Below are 17,579 nucleotides of genomic sequence, written 5' to 3' on the forward strand. Positions count from 1 at the left end.
TATAAGGAACAAAAGGTTGTCTTTGATCATTGCATGTATGGAGGTGAGACTACTTCGAAACACTAAAAATTTATTGTCCATGTTATGGCAGGCACCACAATAAACCAAGAACACACTGACAGTTCAAAAGGAGCATATGCTGTTCCATGTTTCATGAATACTTCCATGCGTGTTTGGATCTGTGAATTATTTGAAATGAACTTTCTAAAGTGGGTCACAACAACAGCAGCTCTCTCACCATACATATATATGGTAAAAATAATAATAATTAAGAGATGGATCCCCACATGCATGTTGAAGGCTAAAGGCTACTGGTGTAGACAGTGCTGAAATTTATGGACCAATGACCTGGCTCAGTGTAAGACAGCTTCCTAGGTTACTGTGAGATATAAGAGTTTAGCAGGCAGAGGGCCTTCTTGGTAGTGGCGCCCGCCCTGTGGAACACCCTCCCATCAGATGTCAAAGAAATAAACAACTATCTGACATTTAGAAGACATCTGAAGGCAGCCCTGTTTAGGGAAGTTTTTAATGACTGATGTTTTAATGTATTTTTAATCTTTTGTTGGAAGCCGCCCAGAGTGGCTGGGGAAACCCAGGCAGATGAGCGGGGTAGAAATAATAAATTATTATTATTATTATTATTATTATTATTATTATTATTATTATTATTATTATCATCATCATTATCTTAGAGTCTAGGATCCCTGCCTGAGTGCCTTGTTTTGAATGAACTATGTGAGAAACAGAGGATAAAGAAACATGGGGGCGTGGATGTCTTCAACCTCTATAGTGTGGCAAAGATGCAACACAGTACCTATGCTATCTTGACAGCGTAAGCATCCCCCCCCCCAGTAAATCCATGGGATTTGGTGACATTGAAAACTGGGTTTAGATTCTTTGTTGGCTTTCTGTCTCTTTGTGTAGGGTATGACCCACTAAGAAACTTCATCTTTACTAGAAAAGCAGGCGTTCGCTGAAATGAAAAATTGCAATAGCCACAAAATTAAAGGTGTCCAAAGTGTGTGTTCTGACTTCTCTTCCTTGCCTTCTGTCAAACAACAATAACCTGCATTATTTCCCATGTTACCTCACTAAGACATATGAGCCTGCATCCCATGACTTTGTAACTCCTTCAGTTTCTAAAAGGCCCCACTCATCCTGATCCTGATCCAGTTTACACTGGTGTAAATCAAAAGTAATCCCTTAGAATTTATTCTGAGAAAGCTGGACCTCAAGTGAACCGAGATGGAGAGCGGATTGCTTTTTCCATCTCAAGACAATCACAGCCTGAATGTGTCAAATGCATTTTGCCTTGGCAGTGCAATGATGTTTTTGAGTCTGATGATTACGCACATTATTGCCATCCCGGGTAAAATGGCAGATCCATCACCGGCAGAATGGGTGAGAAAACAAGCTGCTGCCCTTGTGCTTCTACAACTGGAAGGTATAGCAGCTGGTGAAATTCTCTGTGTGTGTGTCAGTCTGTCTCTCAAAAAGATAAGGAATCGGGCATGTCTAGCAACGCTTTCTCTGAGATGGCTTAGTAGGTCTTGCAAAATTGCAAAAGTCAGGAAGTTTGTGGAGCCCAGCTTCAGCTCCTCCAGGGACTGTGAATTAATCTGATTGGGCTCCATAGAGCCACTCTCCCAACCTTGCACCACATAACCTCCTTTTAACCTTCTTCTTCTTACAGCCCCCGCCCCATGTGGATGTCAATAGAAGAAAATTATGCTTCTAGCATTGTCCATCACTAAAACACGCACTTACAAATGCAATTATAAGGAGCCTAATGGAGAAATTAGTTGTGGGTAATGCCAACATTCAATAGCATCATCAAGCTGGGTGTAAATCATTACCTCATCAATGGTCAATCCTTACATTTGGAAAGCCTACTTGTCTTCTTGTTCCTGTCCTTTTGCACCATGCTTGCACTAAATGAGAAGCAAAGGGTTGGCTTGGTTACTCTGGACACCTGCAAGGTGTGGGGGGAAATCAGGAGAATGGGCATATGCTATGCTACATAAAGTAATTTGTGATGATCCAGGGTGCCCATCCCATTTTTAACAGAACAAGCTGATTGGCTTATGGCCTGGTTTCCATGCAATGCTAAACCATAGTTTAACATAAACTGTGGTTTAGCATGCACGCATTTGCCTCGCCTCCTGCCTGTGGAAGAAAGAAACAAGCTGCAGTCTAGCTTGCCATAACATGTGAAGTCAGGCTCGTCGTTCCCCGCCCCCCCCAAGAAACCGTGATCCGTAAGCCAAGGACAAACTGTATGTGAAACTAATTATTATTATTATTATTATTATTATTATTATTATTATTATTGATTTTAAACCATTGTATAGCCTTGCCTAAATCTTAGAATTACTCATGTTGGAAGGCTAGTGTTCTTACCTAAAGAATTTGCCAACCTGTTTCTTGTTCTTAATCAACTGGATCTCCCATATTTTTCGCTCTATAAGATGCACCCAACCGTAAGATGCGCGTAGTTTTAGAGGAGGAGAACAAGAAAAAAAATATTCTCTCCCTCTCTGTGCAGCGCCCCTTCAGCGAAGCGGCGCCCCTTCCGTTTTTCCTCCCACTTCGCTGAAGGGGCGCTGTGCAGAGAGGGAAAGCTGTGCAGTGTCTCTCCAGCGAAGCGAAGCCAGGAGAGCTAGAGGGATCGGTGCACACTGTTCCCTCTTGTTCTCCTGGCTTCAGCGAAAGCAACGCGAAGCCTCCAGAGCGCAGCGGGCGCTCCTGCTGCGCTCCGGAGGCTTCTGGCGGCTATCCCTGAAGCCAGGAGAGCGAGAGGGGTCGGGAAGTCTAGTGTAGGAGAGTTTTCCCATTCTCTAAGTTGCTTGGTTTGAATTAAGCACTCTTAAGTGCTGAACCATTCCTTTTTCCAAGGGCATGATTTCTGCCTTATGCGTCTGTTGAGCTTGTTTTAAAATGCAAGGCAATGGAATACACATGAGAAGGAACCCAGTACTAGTTTGTTGATTCCCAAAATGAGGTTTGCGCACTATAAAATGACGGTAGCCATTTTAAAAACTCCTAGCTAAGGGACAGGGTGTAGTATTAACAAGTTGAAGGTATCAACGAAGCTTTTATTGAACGCTGCCTGTGGAAGAATGTAACATAAATCCTACATGAGCTCTGTTGGTTGCTGATTTGTTTCTGGATCGAATCCCAAAAGTTGAAGGCATGCTGTATTACCTCCATTTGTTGTGCCTATTCATATCCAGCTTCCTTAAAAACTACTGTTTTTCTCCAGCCTTGGTACTGAAGGCCAGCACTGCTTCAGAACACAGGGATCGTATTTGGTCAATCCCTCATGTCTCTTTTTTTACATTACAACTGGCAACCATTATTACATTGTGTCTGGCAATGAATGCACCCGCAATCAACAAATCAAAAGGAGACTGGAGTGGGTGGTTATGCCTGAGAAGTCTATAATTTAAAAATTATTCTAATAATGTTTATGGAGATTTTAGACTCTGTCTCTGGACTCTGCTCTTTTGTGACCATTTTTTAAAATGGGGGGTAAACATGAAGCATAGAGTTGTACCCAGAAATCGGGCCCCTTTTTTGCAGAATGGCTTGTTCTCCGGGGACTATTTGGCTGACGGACCATCTGGATACCTGCAGTCAGATGAACCAGCCACATTAGCTTGCAGCAACCTGAGAGCTATCTGCCAAAGGAAAGTATAGGACTGAACATGAGGAAGTGGCCATCTTGCATGACCAGCTCGTTAGCCTTCTCCCTAATGAGGTGTGACACATTTTATCCAAGGATACAAGGAACCCTTTCCCCAAAGACATGTTTGGAGCCAATGAAAACTGAAGTCTGATTTTGCGAGGCCATACTGTGACAATAACCCACCCAAGAGGAAATTGCAGCTCTCTTAGCCTCCAGCTGGCAGGGCAGGTTAAACACCTGGAAAGTCTGCTGCATGGGATTGAAGGGTTGCAAATTGATAGGTACATCAGCATCCTACCAGGCAACCCCTGCCAAACCAAGCAGCAGTATTGCTGACTAGAAGACGGTACAATTAAAGGAAGAGAAAGCCTTTGGTTGCTTGTGGGGGAAGGCAGGGGAGGAGAAAGAGAAAAACCAAGCAGATGGCACATTTTGATCTCCTTCCAACAAAGTTCAAATCTTCTAAGCTTATCGTACAAAATGCTTAAATATCAGATAGTTGGCTGAGCCTGAGATGCAAAGGTCCCTTAAAAGCCATACTATGGTATTTCACCCTCCTAACTTGGCCTTTTAGAACTCACTGTGAAACGTTCTTATTCTGATGCTTTGTAATCCCTTAGCCAATTTGGTGAGTTCAGACAAGTAATTGGGTTTCAATAAACTCGTGAGAGATTGTTGATCTTAATTGACAGACCTCAAAACTGGGGCACTGACCCGTTAACATGTTTGCAATAGCATTTCCCCCTCAGTGAAATTATGCAGTTAAAGAACAAGCAGAGATGTGTTTGCCGTTGTTTAATTATTAATGCACTGTGCTTCCCAAAATCAGAATGGGTTTTGTTATTTGACGTACAGTGAAAAACCGCAAGAATTTTCACTTGAAAGTGGAACCATGTGCAAAGGTCCTTGATGATGGTAGCTCAACAGTGGTGTGTCTGTTTTAATGTGTGTGTGTGTGCACGCATGTGTGTGCATACACACACCTGCAGTAATGCATATGGTGTCATCCATCTAAGGGCACCTCCAAATTGGTGTTCTTTTGCAGGTGTATTATGTGACATCTCACTGATGCAATAATAGTGTGTTGATGGTGGATATATGCTGGGCTGTCCACAAAGTTTGCTTTATTAGTTGTTCTGCAATGCCTCTGCAATGTTACTGTGTTATTGCTGTTGGAGCATCTGTCTTGCCATGTAGCACAACAAAACCAGAACCAGAAACACACACACACCCCAAAAGGGGGAGGGGGCAAGAAGAATACTCATGGTATGAAAAATTGTGGGCTTCCAGAAGGAAGCTGTGAGGCATGCACTAAAACAAAGCAGCATATCTGCCCCAAAATTTTCAAAGGTACAGATAATATTGATACTGAGCTCACAATACGATCATGACCACCAGTCATTGTGAAGGCACAATAAAAAGCACATCAAGGGGGGAGGGGGGAGTAAGCATTGCTATTTTTCTAGAAAAAGAGGTGACAGAACTCACCATGAGCACCTCCCTCGTTCTCTCAGAATGTCAATGGCGCCCACCCGAGAGGTGACAGAATTGAGTTCCGGTAAATTCCGCTTGGGGAAAAAGCCCTGGGGCTAAAATGAGATTAACATCTAAGTGAGAAGTTAAGTCCTGATGGCATATTGGTTGTGGGGTGTGTTGTTGTTTTACAATTAAGGTTTAATTTTTACACAGATAAACAAAATATTAGAAGGTATATAATTAAATGTAAAGTGTGCTCTGGAATAATGCTGCTCAACCAGAAGTGATGCAAACATGCAACTCAGCAGGTCGAAAAGGTATTCAATATATAGCTGGATTCTCTGACGTAGTTTCCTATATTTTCACTTACACCTGTCTCAGGCTCCATCTGTTGAAGCCACTTTTCTTCATCCGCTGCATCTGTCTCCAGCCATTACTACCATCACTAAGCTTAGAATAGAAAAAGATTCAAACTTTTGTGGTCCCCTCATCATGGTCTCTTCACACATAGGCAAGGCCAAAGGTATATAAAAGAAAGTTAGAGCAGAACTCTCAAGTATATGTAACACAGAGAGCCCTTTGAATTTGGGCATGAAGTGTGTGTGTGTTTTCTTACACTGCTTTTACTCACATCCATCATCCTCTAAGATGCTCAGACAGAAATCAATTTAGAAAATAAGTTAAAAAACAAGATGGTTTGGTGTTTTATTCCATATTTCTCATTTTAAAATACAAATTTGTCCCCTTTGCCTTTGCTGCCATTCATGCATATTTTATATATTCATTAGAGCCAAGACTTTAAAACACCCACAAATCTTGCTTTGCTCACGAAGAGTGACACTGTGAGCTTTACCCGCTTTCCTGGGAAGGCTGCTGTTATTTTTTGCCATGACCAGATTGTGAAATCTGTCATGGCTTTATAAGATTTGCAAGGACATCATCCTGGTGATGAAGGTCTCAGATTCTACTGAGAGTGAGACTCCCTCCTGTCTCCCCTTACTGTTCCTTATGCATTAACTTGTAGCACTCCTAGAAAAGTTGTGAACAACAGAGACAACAGAACTTCATAATCAACTATGCCCCTTGTACCAGTTAGTGACAACTATCCCATTGATTTAACTTGGTATTATCATAAATTAGGATGTACAAGCATTCCTCAGTTCATTGACACTTCCATCTGGTTTAATTGAGTTTACATTTTCAACTGCAGTTGTGTATGTGTGTGTATTGCGTAAGTCTGTGTTCCCTTTCATTGCCCTCTGTTGCAAAAATATACAGATTTTTACATAGCCCAGAATAGACAAGACATATCAATATATATTTACAGATTAATTGCCTTCCCTGTATGTAACCTCTTAAAGATAATGCAATAGGTAGGCCTGTTAGATTTGTCAGCATTAAGAAACAAGAACAGCAAAGGGGCACCAGTATACATTAATTAATACAAAAGTAATGTTTCTTGCAAACTAGTTTTTGTGTCTATTTATATATCATGTGTGCCTGTTTTGTTTTGTTTTTTTAAAACCACTCAAAGATTCATGGTTAGTTGTTTTAATTTTTAAATGTTGTTTTTAATCTGTAATCTTCCCTGGAACCTTAGAGTGAAGGGGTGGTAACAAATAGTAGTAGTAGCAGCAGGAAAAAGAAGAATTATTTTGGAGACTTAGATAAGTAGCTTTCTCAGTAAGTCAGTACAGCAATGTGGATCAAATTGGTGTGCAGAAATAGACCTTGGATGTCTTATTTTCAGTGGATTCCTCTGACATCCCTAATCATAAATACAAATAAAATATGTGCGTGGATGTGTGTGTATACATGCACTCATTCTTTACAAGTACCAAAATCTAAGGAATGTGGCAGTAATCCGTACTAAGAACAGGTTCATGCTGTCATGCAGACTCCAATGTTCCCCATGTATGGCTTCAAATACAAAGGGTGACGGGAGGAGTTAACTTCAAAATGTGCTGAGGAAAAAAAGTATGTTTTATTCATGAAAGCAGCTATTACGCTTAGTGCATTTCAAGTATAACCACTCTTATCAGAGGCTCATATCAGAAGTGCTCTCCCAAAACACAAAGGAACTCCCCATTCAGGAGATGAAGAAGGGGTGATAATTCCTATGATTTATACTCCAAACACATCAGGCATACATAAGAACTGTAAGCAGGAGTGCTTTCCTCAATAAAGCATACTTTTTCTTAAGCACCTGTTGAGATTCACATCCTCTTCGGGGTTTGGTAGTCTAGATCATCCTTCATAGAATTGGCATCCTCCAGATGTTTTAGATTACAGTACAGTTACGCCTGCTGGGGCTGATGGGAGATGTAGTCCAAAAAGGGAGACAGCCTCTCCATGGAAATGGCAGAATGCACAAAAAAGTATATATTTCTTACAAAAGAGACAAAAAACATTTTATTCCTGAGGTGTGAGAGTTGATTCATCACATATGAAAGTGGGATCGTTGATGACATCAACATGTCATTAAAGATGAGAATTGACTCCAGTTACCTGAATCGGCTCCTTTGTGTAAATAACACACTTGTCAGAAACACCCCTGGCTGTTTTCTTTTACAACTTTCATCCATGACAAAGTTACAGTTCTTATCTAAAATAAAGTTCCTTTATGTGGAGTTTTTAAATCTTCCTTCTGTTTATGCTCTTATGAAATTCAAGTATCTGGGCCTTCATGGCTGTTTTCCTTGACTTTTTCAACCTTACAGGTTTTTGACTCGGGTATATTTTTCATATCAGTAATTCTCTGCATACAGAGAACATACATAATAAGTCATGGTGTGCAAGCGGCAGTGTATTTTTACTTAAGAATTCCAACAGGAATGGTTTTGAAGGTTGCAGAACTATGGAAGTGGAAATAACAGTTGCACTGGAGAAAACATGGTCACAGATACCAGACTAGATTTTTAGCCTATGAAGAAAGTAACTTAACAGTATACGGGTTGATATGGTCCCTATAGAAGCCATGTTGAGTCCAAATCCTGTCATCCTATAAAAGTCACAGATCTCCCTACCATATGCATTTGGAATAAAATGTAGCCTTCTGGAAGCGACGCATAGGTGGTGATAACTGTTGCTGATGCCAGTTGTTCAGGATAAAGGTATGGAGGACTCACAAAGTCAAGATGGTTAAGCGGAGCTGAAGAGTAAGAGAAGAGGACGTTTTGTCTGACGTGGTGATACTGCTTATACAGCTTTGTATCATCTTCTCATTTTAATTTTAGTATATTTTAAATTGCTGTGAGATTCCTCTTGGAAATATCCATTGAAGAGGTGTAATAAACTAGCTACAAAACTTTGAAAAAGAAATAAGCCCCGTAACCCACATGGGCTCAATTTGTACCCCAAATCAGAGTGATTAGAAATGGAAAGTTCAACAAATTTATTGCAAGCTGATTCTGGCTAGGTTACACTGTTTTTACTCTTTTCTATGCAGTTTTAACTGGTGGTGGTGCCAGGAAATGGATATGTAACTTAGAAGAAAAAAGTGATACTATTAATAAGATTAATGGTTTTGCCCTAGGCCAACTCGATTTTGATTAGATGCTCTTGCATGATTTTCAAATATGCTTTAATATACTATGAGATTTCCTTCTCATAAATATTTTTACTACTAGCATTGATTTCTTTTCTTAATTTTTAGGCTACAGACAATGATGTGGGCTCTTATGGGAAAGTTAGCTATTATTTCAGTGATGATCCTGACAGGTAAGTACCACTGCTATCCCTAGGGGTTCCTCAGTTTATCCTAGTGTGGTTCTGATTCTTGTTGTTTATAGTATGCATTTCCTTCCTTCATAGCAGCTAAACTCGTGCAAAACTATGACAACAGATAAGGATCTTCTATCATCGTACGTTTCCCGGGAGTTGATCTGGAAAGTGGGTATTCACCCAGTTAACAAAATTGTTAGTTCTGGATTGCTCTCAATGTGTCTCTCCTCTGCTAGCTGGCGAAACCTGCTGAAGAAACCAAGCAAAAAAAAATCACTGTTTGCTGTCCAAGGAGCAGGGCTGGCCCACCTACAAGGCAAGCTGAGGATAGCAGATCCAGCCCCCAAGGAATGTATTGCCTGCTACTGCTGCCACAGTACCAGTGATCATTGTGGCACGCTCCTTGGAGGCTGGATCTGTCACCTTCTCAACAGCCACCCGCCCAATGCCACCTTCAAAGCGGCCTCTTGGTGAATAGGAATCACTGCTGGTCTCTTCCCGCCCCTAGGGTGGAGATTGCAGGGGCTAACTTCTAGGGTGTTCTGGGCTCTGCACCCACCTGGCATGATTCAAAGCGGGCCCCTTTCCTCCCACTTCAACCTTCAGGTCAGGTTGATTTGGTTCCACTCTTCACCCTTGTTCCCAATGTAATTTCCAATGTAAAGTTTATGTATGAACTATTTATGGAGCAAATGCTGTAGTTCACATTACAAACTAATTATGGAACAGAACTGTCAAGTTCTGGCCATCCTGCATCCAAGGTTACTGGCCTTGCATTGGAGTGTCCAGAACTGAGGTCCTTGTTTATCAGGCAGCCAGGCTGGAAGATAATTAATGTTTGGGAACTCCTGAAAATGCTACCAAATCATAAGGAAGGCTCACCAGGCCCTTTGAGATCTCTTAGTTGGTTCATTAAGGTCTCTGCCTCTTGACTGGAATAACTAGGATTCTGTTCACACACAGAGGAGATTTTCTGTCCATTTAATGTGTGCAATGATGTCCCAATGTACATATGTGTGCTTTTATAACAAGAAAGCAGCCTAGGGTGGTTGCATCTCTTGAATGGAGGAGTCGGTGGGGGACATGTGGTGTTCAACCCTTTCTTTGCTGGCTGCTTTCCTGCTAAAAATTAGCCTCCAGCTCCACCTGCTTTCCCCCTGCTGGTTCCAGATGCGCAATTTGACTTGGTAGGTTTCCTTAAATAGCATTTATTTGCTGTTTTTGTCTCCAGATTCTCATTGGACAAGGATACAGGTGTAATCACGTTGATTGGCCGGCTGGACTTCGAGACAACCCAGCGTTACACATTGACTGTCATTGCCAGAGATGGAGGTGGGGAAGAGACCACAGGGAGAGTCCGAATTAACGTCCTGGATGTCAATGACAATGTCCCCACCTTTCAGAAGGATTCTTATTTGGGGGCTCTGCGGGAAAATGAGCCTTCAGTCACTCAGGTGGTCCGCGTGAGGGTAAGAAATTGTGGCTTAGATGTATGTATCTCATGTGTCCAGAATATGTAGAGTGAACATTATTGTAAATTAAAGGCCACCAACATGGCCGCTATGTATGTTGCTAGAAACTATGAGAGCCAGTGTGGTGTAGTGGTTAAGAGCAGTAGATTCGTAATCTGGTGAACAGGGTTCGATTCCCTGCTCCTCCACATGCAGCTGCTGGGTGACCTTGGGCCAGTCACACTTCTCTGAAGTCTCTCAGCCTCACTCACCTCACAGAGTGTTTGTTGTGGGGGAAGAAGGGAAAGGAGAATGTTAGCTGCTTTGAGACTCCTTCAGGTAGTGATAAAGTGGGATATCAAATCCAAACTCTTCTTCTTCTTCTTCTATGTCCAGATGGAAATATTTTTGTAGGTAATGTGTTCTGAGAAATGTTCATCAAGTGTACAAATTACATCACTATTTCAGAAATGGGTTTGTTTTGTGGGGAGGGGGGCACTCCACTAGAGACAAAACCTGTCCTGAACATTCTAGGGTAGTGTCCTTTGGATTTTTTGCGTGTCTCGGTTTTCCCATTTTCTTTTCTTTCATTTTCCCCGCACGCTTGTTTTCAACCTTCATTTCCCTGATCATCTGCTGCTTGTGGGGAGAAGGGAATATGCCCTCATTGCTGAAGCAACCAAGCCATGCTCTCTCTTGTAGGGATGCCCATCTCAATGCAAATCTCACTGAAAGTTATGGCAATGTGGAGAGGAACAACATCTGCAATCAGATGCCTATTGGAATGAGAGCATCATTCCCCCCTACATTGTTCAACCCTTGCGACCCACCCCATTATGAGAGTATATACTGTACTATTTTACAAATGGGTGCAGAAAAATGCCAAAATGTAAGGTGATCATTTTGTTCTCAGGAAACAATTATTTTTACAAGACATTCTCCCCTGTTTTAGCTCATCAGTATTCAAGAGGAGGAAGGTAAACAAGCTGCATAAAGAAAATTGGCACTCCCTCTCCTGACAGTAGCCCTATGGCATACCACAGAAAACACCTGCTCACTAGGGATAATAGTATGCAGAGGTTTGGGGCATCATCATTATTGATCAGCTTTCACAACAGATTCAGATAAGCCATGAGAGGCAGATTAAAAAGAGGGGGGGAGGCTGGTTATATAATAATTATATTCATTTTATCTCCCATTATTTATTTGTGGCTTCCTTGAGATGTTTTTGCATATGTTCCAAATGATTTCTTAAAAAATTAAATTATGTGTTTTTGGAAATCATTTATCAGGCACCCAGAGCAGGAACTAAAAGCATAAACAACAAAACCTCTTGAGTTCTCTTTATGTTTAGAAGACTTATGAGAGAGGGACTGAAATTTTTAATAGGCTAACTTTGGTCATGTGATTTATACAGATTTCCTGAGAAGGGCAGGGACAGAGTTTATGAGATCATATGATTGGATATATAGATGAAGAAGCTTTGGGGTGAGACCAGTAGTAAGAATGCTGAAATGCAGTGGTTAATTTGCAGAGTCTATGTGAGGAAGAGCTAGAACTCAGAGAAATAACTAAACTCTGAGGTGAATTTGGTCACCCTGGAGTAGTTGGTTCATTTGTCTTATCCTACTAAATGTAGGAAGATTTCTATTCTACATCAGGTGCAGATATGCTTATGCATAAATCTAGGCCAAACCACAGTTTAGTGTGAATGAGTAAATAAGTGGGACCCTGAAGTGGAGATTGTGGTTGATGGCTTTGCTCCTCCCAAGTCCTTTTGCTGCTGCACTGTGCAAAGCTGTGGTTTGGCTTGGCTTAATGTGTTGTAAGTCATAGGACAAACCTTGGTTTCAGCTCATGGTTTGTCTGGAGAATGCTAAGCCACAAGCCTAGGTTCGAATGACACAACTTAGCACAGGATCTTAGCACAGCAGCAAAACAAATGGAGAGGAACAAAGCAGCCACAGTCTCCTCCCAGAGTAGACACATTTGGTCACTCATGCTTAACAATGGTTTGGCTTAGCGTTACTTGTGGACTGGGCCAGTGGTTGGCCATTTGTATGCATGTGTAGTCAGTTTGGTAATAGTCATTCTTAGCAGGGGTCAGGCACTTTATTTGTTTTTTTTTAAAAAAATGTTTCAGTTGGCTTGCCAGTTGATGCTCTGTGTCCTTGGCAAACAGGAAGCACAGTAGTCATGTGAATTGGCTTTTACACAAGAATGCAAACTCACCTCTAACACAAATCTTATTTTTGAAATCTCTTTCTTGAAGTTCACCGTCTACTTTCCCCTCTTTTCTCTCTTCAGTTTCCTAGCTGGTTACACATAATAGAGCAGTGGTGATATTCTGATGCTGGGAAGCTTTGCCACAAGAACACAGCACTGCTCATGGAGGCAGTTAAACAGAAGTGAAATAAGAGTCAAGCATATGAGAAGGAGAAAGCTTGGAATCCCTTCCATCTACTCCTTCAGATGACTCTTGCAACCTACCATGCTCCATGGTTCTTGGTGTTTGCTCCCCATCTTTTCTGCCTTACTATGTACTTCACTCTAGATATCATGGCAAATTTTTGAAAGAGGTAGTTGGGGTTCTGTATGTGAGGTTGTCTAGTTTAGGAAGCCATGGCCATAACAAAGTGAGCCCATGCCACCTCCGAATTCAGATCCAACTTCTAAATGAGTCGCTTACTCCTTGCCAATCCACATACCCACACCCACCCAGCAAATAGTCTTGCCAATGGGGAGGGCAGGAGGAATTGGTGGCAAGGAGGCCAAGCTGGAAACCTGATAGGCCTTATAAGCTTCAGCCTTAGAGCCTGGCCACTCCTAATCAGGGATAAATTTGATTCTGTTGGATACACCTAATTCTCACTTTCCAAAACAATGCGGGAACTGAGCCACGGCCAGACTTTGAAATAAGATAAAGTGTGCATTAAAATGCATATATTAGTGAAAATGCATTATATCAGATAATTTTGTTTTGCAAAAATGTGTGTATGAGGCAAAGTTGCATATAAATGTGTGTATGAGGAGAAGCTCACATTAAAATGAGGACTTAAAACAAAACAAAAAAAAGAGCCCGAGCTTAAGGCCGAATTTAGACCTACAAGCGTCTCCTTCCTCTTTTTGCTACCAAGGCTGAGTTGGAATAAGTAAACTTGCTTGGAGAGGGGTGCAGGTTTGTGGGATGAATCCTGAGCTTTTTATTGAGAATCCTCTAAGAAAGCTTACAAGGAAAATGAGTTCATTATGAGGTGACTCATGTAGCTCTTCACTATGCTTCAGGCCCAGGATTTACTGAATCAGATTTCATTGCCCTCCAAGTGATTGGGAATTCCCTTGAGGCTCTCTGAATTTCAGTGACGGGATTGGAAGAGTGTTATCATTTGTCTAAGTAACCAGAGCACATGAAGCAGGGAGAGCTGTCTTCCCATTACTCCTGAGTCCCTGTATCCTCTCCACTTAGGAGTTTCTTGTAAAAGCTGCAGCAACATAAATGCGCCATTAAAGGAAAATGTAGCCTTACTGATAGGAGCAGCACTTCCATTTGGATGTGTTTGAAGTGCATGAGTTGAGAGCACATCCCGCTTCAGCCCTTGTTCATTGGCATTACAAAGCTTGCACAAGCTACACAAATGTACACAAAGCAATGAGCAGAGCAGGGAAGAAAGTCGGGAAGATTTTCCATTATTTGAGCTGCTCTAAATGCAGACTCAAAAGCATATGCTCATTAGAAAGAAGAGATTCATCTGAATGCACTCATTACTCACATTATTCTCTTTTCAGTCATTCAAGAGAGTGACTTTTGGGAGGAAGGCAGTTGGCCTGTATCTTGCTGATACGATCCTAAGCTTTCCCCTTCTGGGAGGCAATAAAGATTACATGTTTCCGTGAGCACTGTCTAGAGTAGCCTCAGGGTGTGTGTGGTTTTAAAGTGATCTTCAGAGTGTTTTCACACTGCACAGCTCCTTTCTGATAAACTGATACTCTTTGTAGGCAGGCAGTTTTCACCATCAAAAAGGTTTCACTTGGTGAGCAAGGGAGTTCCAGGAAGGCCTGAGCCTGCTATTTGGTTTGTCCAGTTAGAGTTATTCCCAGCCAGCAAATCTTCCACAGCCCGTCATTAGGAGCAGATTCGTTAGGTGGAGAAGTGCTCCAGCCCTCTAGTCAAAGTGGTAACTTCGCTTTTCCTTCCCAAACATTAGACCTGCTCTTGAAGGATTGGGCAGTATTGCTTATGGCACCTGTTCCAGTATCATGTAGAACCTAATCAGTCGCTATTAATTGAAAGAATGATTTCCTCACAATAAAATTGACAAGTGGAGCACTAAAACAAAAACAAAAAACAAAATCAGCAACCCTACCCAGAATATGCTGCAAATTTTGCTAGAATTTCGTGGGAAATACCTGAGAAACCAACTAAAGCTAACATTTGCATTTATGCATTTCACACTTTTGTGAGGAGGAAAATGTTCCAGGGACAACACTTAGGCTTCCTTTTGCAGAAGAGATCACTATAGGCATATGGTGTTTTTGCAGCATTTGGTTCATTTATAAATATACAAGTAGGGCATAGTTGGAGGCAAGAAGCATGAGCTTCCCTATAGTAGTTTCCCCATGTCAGACCCTCAGAAAAGTACTTGCACCCCACGGCACCTTCAGGTTACATCCCATCTCTCTCTCTTGTTTTCTGTCTCTCCCAAAACTGCTGTTACTGAGACTTAATTCACACACAAAGATGTTTGATCAGTCCCAACCTGCTTCAGGAGTGGGGAACTATACACCAATTTCCCTCCAATGAGTCTCACATTCCAGGGATGAACTCTATACCTCAAGCATTAGCTCCTGTTGAGGAGCCATCAGCAAGCCATTCCTGAGCATTAAAATTCCCCAACAAAGAATATGGCTGGCATGACTTGGCCAAACTCCATAAGAATATCCACACTTTTGTTTATTAATGACATTTATAAGTTATTTTATTAAACACTTGTTGGTTGTGCTACAAGATCTTGTTATCTAAAAGCTCCAATAACAGTAGGTAGGTAGATTAGATTAATATTAAATAATTTCTTCCGTTTTTACCTAGGCATCAGATGAAGATTCTCCTCCGAACAACCAGATCACTTATAGCATTGTGAATGCTTCTGCATTCAGAAGTTACTTTGACATCACTTTGTCTGAAGGTTATGGAGGTGAGTGCAATACAGTGCATGTGTGTGCATTATGGTTCGACTTTTAAAATGCCTAATGTCAATAATTGCCAACACAGGCTTCTTGCCTTTTCAGTGATAAGCGTTGTCCGCCCTCTGGATTATGAGCAAGTTCCCAATGGTGTTATTTATTTGACTGTAATGGCTAAGGATGCAGGAATCCCACCACTCAACAGTACTGTCCCCATCACCATAGAGGTTTTTGTAAGTACAAACAATGCCTTCCATTTACACTTCCCAAAATGTATGTTCTTGCTCTGAGCACAGGATATGGTTCTCATGATAATTTTTTTCCTTAATTCTGTTTTAGTATTAACACTGTAGTGTGTCTTGTTATCGAAGGGTGATTCCAGATGAATATTTATTGTGGGATTGTTAATAATAATAAATTTTTATTTATATCCCACCCTCCCCAGCTGAAGCCAGGCTCAGAACAGCTAACAACAGTAAAAATAACACAGTTTACATAAAATCACAATCAATTAATTGAAATACATTCTAAAATCAATTTATTCTAAAATCAATTCAGAGTCAAATTAATGGCAACCATTGGGCTAGAGTTCTGTGAGGATTACCAAAGGAGGGGGTCAGACTGTGCCTTGGCCAAAGGCCTGGTGGAACAGCTCTGTCTTGCAGGCCCTGCAGAAAGATATCAAGTCCCGCAGGGCCCTAGTCTCTTGTGACAGAGTGTTCCACCAGATCGGGGCCACGGCCGAAAAAGCCCTGGCTCTGGTTGAGGCCAGCCTAACCTCCCTGTGGCCCGGGATCTCCAAGATGTTTTTATTTGAGGACCGTAAGGTCCTCCATGGGACATACCAGGAGAGGCGGTCCCGTAGGTACGAGGGTCCTAGGCTGTATAGGGCTTTTGTTGCTTCTTATACATGCAGTGGTGGCACCAGGGGGAAATCGGAGGGTGGCGACAGAAGGAGCAAAGTGTCTTTCTAGGTAGGCAAGTTGTGTCCCACATTTTAGGATCTCTGAAAGAAAAATAACAGTATATATTAATGACAGAGACCAGGCCAGGGTGGGGGGAAGGTAATCAAATGAGAGTTTGAGTTCCTTGTTGCGGGGTGCTTGCCTCCTCTGTTCCCCTAGTGCCAGGTATGCATGCATGCAATTTGCTGTTGTTGTTGCAAAGCCCATACAGTGTCCTGGGTATTGAAACACCAGCCTAAATTCTTATTCCCCCAATTTCATCCAATTGTCCCCCCTGGATTAAGGTAAGGGAAAAATAAATGGTTATCAACAAACCCATTTGCAATATTTCAATGGCCCATTTGCAAATTAAGCCCTTGTCTAGAAGTACCCTGACTCTCAAAAGCCACAGAGCAAGGTTTGTCTGCTGCTTTCTCTTCAACCTTCCTTAAACCCACTCTTCAGCTGGAAAAGAAAAGACTGCCGGAGAGGCTTACAGATATCACTAACAAGAGAGTCCCTGCTGCCCTCAGGCTTGCAGTCTAGAAGAAGAGCTCCATCTCTCTCTCTCCCCCCTATAAACTAAGCAGCTAGATGACAGTCAAGGGAAGAGCCTGATGAAATTGGTCTTTCAACAGAGCCAATAGCGATGGAGTAGCCACCAAATCTTGTAGCAGAAAGAGAAAACTTCTGGAGTTGTAGACTCAAGACCTTAATACTCCCTGGACCTTAATATTCCCTTAATCTGGAAGGTCACAATTGATTTCTATTTGGTCTTTAAAAAAAGAAATGAAGCAACACTCCTGCACTTACCCACATTCTTAAGAATGATTTCATCCTTAGTATTCTTGAAAACTGTAGCCTTGCTTTGCAGCATTCACTTGAAATCCCAGCTGTATTACTGAGGAAGGCAGAAGCTGAAACATTTAACTAAACAGTTCTAGGCATATCTCTGTTTTCACATAACTTGCCCGGAGGCAAGGCCTGTCTTTCCGTTTAGTCACTGTACAGCACCTACTTGCTTTAATTGCTTCTGCACTCTTGGCTTTTAACTACTGGTTCTCAGCATGGCCCAAGGCAGGTTGCTCCAGCAGCCCTGCCACCGCACAAATATAT

At 41.8% G+C, this 17,579-nt stretch overlaps 1 protein-coding gene across 1 annotated transcript in view; it reads left to right on the top strand.

Annotated features, from left to right (window-relative positions):
- CDH23 (cadherin related 23) overlaps positions 1 to 17,579 on the top strand; it is a 398,874-nt gene that overhangs the window by 224,314 nt on the left and 156,981 nt on the right. Inside the window, exons 14-17 of the mRNA XM_083614292.1 lie at positions 8,820 to 8,884; positions 10,119 to 10,356; positions 15,425 to 15,530; positions 15,625 to 15,752. Coding sequence (XP_083470418.1) covers positions 8,820 to 8,884; positions 10,119 to 10,356; positions 15,425 to 15,530; positions 15,625 to 15,752 — 537 coding nt within the window. The remainder of the gene's footprint in view (positions 1 to 8,819; positions 8,885 to 10,118; positions 10,357 to 15,424; positions 15,531 to 15,624; positions 15,753 to 17,579) is intronic.

The sequence above is a fragment of the Podarcis filfolensis genome (assembly GCF_964270895.1).
Source record: "Podarcis filfolensis genome assembly, chromosome: 5".
In the NCBI taxonomy this organism is placed as follows: domain Eukaryota; kingdom Metazoa; phylum Chordata; class Lepidosauria; order Squamata; family Lacertidae; genus Podarcis; species Podarcis filfolensis.